General features: G+C 32.5%; 1 protein-coding gene across 1 annotated transcript; it reads right to left on the reverse strand.

The window, feature by feature from the left end:
* Nucleotides 1–2949: 2949 nt before the first annotated feature.
* LOC143069293 (uncharacterized) lies at nt 2950–4806 on the reverse strand. The gene has a single exon (XM_076243851.1). It carries the CDS (start codon nt 4762–4764, stop codon nt 3724–3726), a length of 1041 nt encoding a protein of 346 aa, XP_076099966.1. The 5' UTR covers nt 4765–4806; the 3' UTR covers nt 2950–3723.
* Between the last annotated feature and the right edge of the window lie 2940 nt (nt 4807–7746).

The raw sequence follows: 7746 nt of genomic DNA on the forward strand, positions 1-7746 counted from the left end.
TATCTCCCATTTCTCGAGTTGCCTCCCCTCTCCATCGCTTTCAAGAGGTTGATTTTTAAATGACATACATTGTCTGAACATATTTTCCTTATATGGTCATATCATACTTCCATATATGGACATGTGTGTTTATTTCGATTTTCGAGTGAAAATAAAGTGTTGACCTTATTTGGACATATTTTCCTAATATGGTCATTTGATACTCTGAGTTATTTCCTTATATGGTCATGTGCTTTTATCTCGGTTTCTGAGTGAAAATAAATTGTTGACCTTATTTGGACATGTTTTCCTTTATGGTCATATCATACTATGGGTTATTTCCTTATATGGTCATATGTGGTTCTTTCGATTTTCCAGTGAAAATAAAGTGTTGACCTTATTTGGGTATATTTTCCTGATATGATCATATGACAACCTCCTTTATTTCCTTATATGGTCATATACGTTTCTTTCGATGTATGACAGAAAATAAAGTTAAAAATACTTCTCGAATGTTCATACGTACATCATGGTATTGTCATGTAGTAAGTCATTCCCTGATCTTGCATTCTGATTACTCATGTAGTGAGTCATGCCCCGATCTTGCATCCTGATGACTCGTGGTTGCGTCATGACCAAAAATGACCGGCGTCCATCCGTCGTGATTCATCTTCCTTACTTCCGCTGACGTCATTAGGGCTAGTATATGCCCATATATCTTGGCCATATTTGGCTGCGCCCTCTCGCCCTGCTTTTTTTGGGGTGCCTAAAACTTATCACACCCTACTACTTGAGCCCATGTAAACAACTACAAATAATGGCCATCAGCAATGGACTCTTGAGGCAATGGATGAGCCATGTTATATAATATCTCCCAATATAATATACAATTTGGCATGATTGCAAATGAGACAACAATCCAACAGAACCATGATGACATTGATTTAAGCAATAACACTGAATCATAGGGCCTTGTCTTGTCAATCTTGTATTTATGATATTTTACCTGTACACAGTTTCATTCTAACCTCTTTAGTTTTGTCACGAAATTGTAAAAATCCTCATTGAAGAGCAAAAACTACAATATAGAGTCTTACTCGGCAAAGTTTTACTGATTTGTAGATCATATTGATTATTTTTGCTATAAATGTTCATCTAATAATATATTACGGGGCTCCGAATGGGACTCTCGTGGTTTTGTACAAAATTCAATTCTGTCATAACAAAATCATTTTTGTCTTACAAAACTATGTGTAGCATATTAATCTATTGACTTTTGTGAGACAAATTAGTTCACAGAATCCAAACTAAACAAATTTGCATACAAAATTGACTTTTGTTAGACAAAACTCAATTCTGTGAGACAAAATTCAATTTTGTCAATTTTGTCTCACAAAAGTCAATTTTGTCTCACAAAAGTCAATTTTGTCTCACAAAAGTCAATTTTGTCTCACAAAAGTCAATTTAGTCTCACAAAAGTCGATTTTGTATGCAAATTAGTTCACAGAATCCAAACTAAACAAATTTGCATACAAAATTTACTTTTGTCGCCCAATTTTCAAATTAAGTAACAAAAGTAAAGTATGTGTTACAAAAATGAATTTTGTCATGACAAAAGTAACTTTTGTCCACTGAAAGATAATTTTGTATGACTAAATTTTAAATTTGTAGTATGCTAAACTGAACTCATTTTTGTTGAACAAAACTCACTTTTGTCCGTACAAAATTGAATTTCGAGTATAAAATCACAAGAGTCCCATTCGGCGCCCCGTATATATCATAGTTTTCAAATTGATAGGTACACACATTAAACTAAAGGTAAAAGATAGTCATTTAAGAATAAAAACTCCAATAAGTAGTAAAATGACGATTTCGGTGAGCTTAACAATCTGACTATAGTGTAATTCAAATGTTGAATATTTTTTAGGAATATGGTTTTCTATGCCTGGCATTTTTTCCCTTAAAAATTTTTAATATTGAGCCATACCAAGAGTGCTTTATTGTTTCAAATAGCTTTTAGAACAATAATATGCAGCTTTTAACAAGGGAAATGATGAGCCAATATTTTCTAAACAATGCATGGATTGTTTTTGTATAGGCGAATAGTTGCTGTTCTAAAATCATATTATAAGATTGAATAATAAAACTTTTGGAATATCTTTCACATGTGACGACGAACATGTTCCAGTTGTTGTAATCATAATACCGTCATCTTTTACTCGAATGTGAACTATTAAATAAAACCAAATCACAAAACACAAAACACAATGGGTGCCACGCGTTGAAAAACATCTCTTTACCTTTCTGGGGAACCCGAGATCACCCCGATGGATTTAAATTAAATCATTCTTATACGGTTAAAACAATGAGAAACATCTATTTTTAATCTATAAAATAAAATCGAACAGACCTATAAAAATCCAATTGCACGTGTTGGTTTAATCTATTCGTATCTTTATTTATGTTTACATCGCTTATATGGTCATCTGAGGTCAAATCGATAGTTAATTAAATTGAGTCTGGACTAAAATACACACGAAACGAACCTATATATTATCCATCCCATGCTCTGTAAACTGTTTATTTTAGACTTTTGATAGTTTGGATAAATGTTCTACATTGTTATAAATCAACTATAAGAATTTGAGTCAAATCGGTGACCATGAATTTGACAGCTAGTGCCCCTTTAAGTAATGACTATTCCATATTGAGTTATTTAAAACATCATTACGTAATATCAAAACCATATTAAGTAATGACGAAATATCATTAAGTTATAATAAAACAACATAAAGTAATATCAGAATTCCACATAAGACAGCTGTGGCGTTCCATACCAATAAGTAGTAAAATGACGATTTCGGTGAGCTTAACAATCTGATCACAGTGTAATTCAAATGTTGAATATTTTTTTAGGAATATGGTTTTCTATGCCCGGTATTTTTTCCTTAAAATATTTTAAAATTGATCCATACCAAGAGTACTTTATTGTTTCAAATAGCTTTTTAGAACAATAATATGCAGCTTTTAACAAGGGAAATGATGAGCCAATATTTTCTTAACAATGCATGGATTGTTTTTGTATAGGCGAATAGTTGCTGTTCTAAAATCATATTATAAGATAATTTTGATCCGAACGCATTACCGTGCGTAACGCATGCCAATATCCTAAAGCATGTTTGACTATATCATAGTACAGTGGAAAACGGTCTAATGAATAATTTATTATATGGACACATAATCTCACGTATAAGGTCAGGTCTCATCTTTAGATCATAGTTATTCTTTGCTATTTTAGGAATAAAAATAATAGTTCATTCTCAATGAGAGGATCGTCTGTTAATATCATTTTCGACTTATTATTTTGCTGGAATGTCGCTGTGGTATCTTTCGTCCCTCATTGCCTCTTATAATTGTTTTCATGAGATCAGTGTAACAACATTATTTGCGTTTGTTAGTTTAAATCGTTTCGTGGTAATTCATCAACAAAATAAAATCAAAACTGACAAAAATAAAACAATAAAAAAAACAACCCGGTTTTGATTTTTTGAAATAGTATGGAATTTCTACTATTATACATAACTCGACAATAAATGAATAATCTTAATCGAATTATTTTCTATTTTCGTCAGAAATATAAAAGACCTGTTTTAAAAATAATTTGACAACTCGGGGCATTTATCCAACATTTAAACATGTTAAGACATTAATCAAAATTTTTGAACAAGTAAGTAAACAAATACGTCAACATAGATCGTTTTCCTCCAATTGCAGCTGAATTGCTGGATCAAGTCGTAAATACCGACATCGTTTTAATTTTTCAACTTCTTCTGGTGTTAAAAGTTTCACAGTTTTTGCCGTTCTTTTAAATCCAAGTTTAATCTCCTCTGTTGTTTCTAATATCCTGTTTTTTCGTTCCTTTTCCTTCTCTGCAACAGTTTGTGCTTTCTTAGATTTCACTCTGAATGGGTCAGGTTTATTCATATTTGCAAAGTATGTAGTTTTCTTAGTTGGGTCCGTACGTTTCCTGTAAAGTCGCTTTTCTATACTGTCAACAGAATCACATATCACCATATTCTGTTTATGTGCTGTTTTCACTAAATCTCCAAAAATTTTGCCTTTGTTTAATTCCATGTTTGTTTTTGAATAACAAACTTGAAGCTTTCGAAGTCCTGGTTTTGCCGGCGTTAAATACTGACTGGCTTTGGCAAATACTTTGCTCTGTCCATGCAGAAATGACTTTGACCGTTCTAGTCGTGAATCATAATAAGAGTTAAGGTTACTTATAATTTTCATTTTTTTCTGATAAGAATCGCTGCATGAAGTCTGCGCCTCTTCAGGAAATTTAATATTAACTGTTCTTTTTATTGGAGAAGACTGACATCTCTGTAATTTACCAGACACATATCTGGATTGAGGACTTCCGCTTTTGACATCATTGTTTTCCCTCTCAACACATATATTAGAATTTCCATTTGAATTGAAGTGATTTTTTTCCGTCCAGTTTTTTCTTTTGTATGACGAGGCACTTTTTAGAATTGACTTCCGTTCTTCTGATTGTGCATCCGATGCTGATGACACAAGAGAACCAGTGGGAGAACAAGACAAGAAGCGAATGTCATTATCACATTGCTCTAAATGCGTATTCCTCATTATACTCGCTATATCATCTACGGTACAAATTTTCTTACTTTCTGGAGATTTAACAGAATGGTCTTCCAAATTATTGTCTTCTTCAAGAAAACCTGAATCTGACCGAATATCTAGAGAATTATGTGACAACATACCTCCACTGTTAACTAGCACATAGAAGTAACTGTGTTTCAAGTATAGTATATGACTTTAAAATACGGGTCCAGTACAGTTATAAATCTGATTATCAGTACATTAAGATACAATAATTGAACAGAGGGAGCAAAAACACTTAAACATTACATAGATATTCGGAACGTTCCTTCAGGATCAGTGTTGGATCATAAATTATTACTACTTCACAAACTTAATTTCTCCTTTTAAAGTTATAAATCTTTCAACAGTCCATAAAACTCCTGATATTTATACTATATCTGCAATATATTGCTTACTTGAGGGTTATATGTCCCTCAATAAACAAAGCCTGATAAACTCTTAGATTTACTTCTTGTAAACTTTACTGGTTAAACTTTAGCATTTATTAACGGTTTTCAAATTTTCAAAGCATATTTTTATCGAGAGTGAAGGTAGAAATTATTTATCATGTGATGTGGAAAATTTATATTAACTAAATTACTTTTTACAGACTAAAGTTAATTATTAAATTATTGACTATCAGTAATTCGAAAGTTTTGCCATTGTGCTCGTTTCATGAACAAATAATATCAATGCAATGATTTTAGTTCATTGCAAAGTAATATTGCTACATTGAAAAAAGCAATAAATCGACTTGAAATTCCTTTGAAAGCTGTTTATATTAACTCTGCATGTTTTCTCGTTTCAACCAAAAGAACACGTTCATATTCATGAAAAGACCACGTTTCAGTAGATTGTATTTAAAAGCCTGTTTAGTGGGATAGTATAGCAGCCAACATTCACATTTCACATTAACATTTATAGTATTGCGTTGAAAGTACTATTTAACCTCCACTTATATAAAAAAAAAACTCTTATCGATTAAAAAATTCTAACACACATTCTTCAGCGAGACTCACGTAGCTTCTTCTATATCACTGGTATTAAAGAGATAATCGTAACTGGCATAACGACTATCCCAATATGGCGACGGCAGATATAGGTAAAATTTTTACAGTCATTTTTCTCAAATGTAGCATGTTTTTGTCAATAGTTACTCAGCTGCAAGTTTTTTCTATACCATTACATCATATTTGAATCGTAACGGTGCACTGGAATTGTCTAAGCGCTTTGAAAATTGCCGTCGAAAAATTCGGGATGATAATCGTAACTCTATGGCATTTTTCTTCTTTGATAATCGTAATTTCTTTATCGAATTATAGTAACTGAAACATAATAAATGTGTCTTTCAACATTTCAATGGTGTTTTGTGGGTTAAAAATGCAAATGTCCAGTTTAACGATGACATTAACGCATATAAAAATAAATGAAGAAACTTACAGGTTAATATTTAGGACGAATTTACTAAATATATATTGGGGGTGGAGGGGCGAGACCATTTTCGGGATGCCAGGATCGGCCGATTTTAGCGCAACGGGAAATCGGGATTGCCTTGTATAAAGATCGTGAATTCGGGATAGAAAAACATCGTGATATGGGAAAGCCACGTTTTTAGCCATGGGAAATCGGGAAAATGGGATAAATGATTTCAATAAATATAGCCGTCCATATTTTTTCCCTTAGATTCACTTTTTTCACTTTTATTCTATTTTATACTGATATAATATATGATTTTAACAACAGTGCACACGCTGAAATGTCTCGCCTTCTTTACTAATAATTGATGCTACGTTGATAGTCCTAAATATAAAGCTTTATTACAACTGTCACATAAACTTAACATTAACCAAGATAACTAAACATTGACCAATGAACCACGAAAATGAGGTCAAGGTCAGATGAACCATGCCAGGCAGACATGTTCAGCTAACAATTTTTCCATACAACAAATATAGTTGAGCTTAGCTATTGCTTATAGTTTAAGAAAAACATACCAAAACACAAAAAACTTAACACTGAGCAATGAACCGTGAAAATGAGGCCAAGGTCAAATAAAACCTGCGCGACTGACATATAGATCATAAAATATATCATACACCAAATATAGTTGACCTATGGCATATAGTATTAGAAGAAGAAAAAAACCAAACCTCAAAAACTTAACTTTGACCACTGAACCATGAAAATGAGGTCAAGGTCAGATGACATTGACCGCTTGACATGTACACCTTACAATCATTCCATACAACAAATATAGTAGACCTATTGCATAAAGTATGAGAAAACCAGACCAACACACAAAAACTTAACTATAACCACTGAACCATGAAAATGAGGTCAAGGTCAGATGACACCTGCCAGTTGGACATGTACACCTTACTGTCTTTCCATAAACCCGAATATACTAGACCTATTGCTTATAGTATCTAAGATATGGACTTGACCACCAAAACTAAACCTTGTTCACTGATCTATGAAATAAATGGAGGTCAAGTGAAAACTGTCTGACGGGCATTAGGACCTTGCAAGGTAATCACATACCATATATAGTTATCATATTACTTATAATAAGAGAGAATTTAACATTACAAAAACAACTTTTTTCAAGTGGTCACTGAACCATGAAAATGAGGTCAAGGACATTGGACATGTGACTGATGGAAACTTCGTAACATGAGGCATCTATATACAAAGTATGAAGCATCCAGGTCTTCCACCTTCTAACATATAAAGCTTTTAAGAAGTTAGGCGCCGCCGGATCACTATCCCTATGTCGACCTTTCTGCAACAGAAGTTGCAGGCTCGACAAAAAATTAATTCAAATGTTTTTATCAAATACCCATGTATTTTAGGACGTTTCTTTAAACAGTGAACAATGTGGATGGTAAAGGATCTAGAATAGTTACCAGTTTATTGTTACTTTTGTTTATTGTTATACTTTTGTTTATTGTTACTTTTGTTTATTGTTACTTTTGTTTTTTTGTTTTTCTTACGAACATTTGACGGACTGAAAAAAAATACCAATATATATGATATATATGTATATTGATAAATTACATCAGAAGGCATAACATGTAGATCATCACAGTCGGAACTGGT

The sequence above is a fragment of the Mytilus galloprovincialis genome, chromosome 3 (genome assembly GCF_965363235.1).
Source record: "Mytilus galloprovincialis chromosome 3, xbMytGall1.hap1.1, whole genome shotgun sequence".
NCBI lineage: Eukaryota > Metazoa > Mollusca > Bivalvia > Mytilida > Mytilidae > Mytilus > Mytilus galloprovincialis.

What these genes read in the sequence shown, in the direction of transcription:
- LOC143069293 (XM_076243851.1), bottom strand. Translation starts at nt 4,764, where the DNA reads ATGTTGTCACATAATTCTCTAGATATTCGGTCAGATTCAGGTTTTCTT.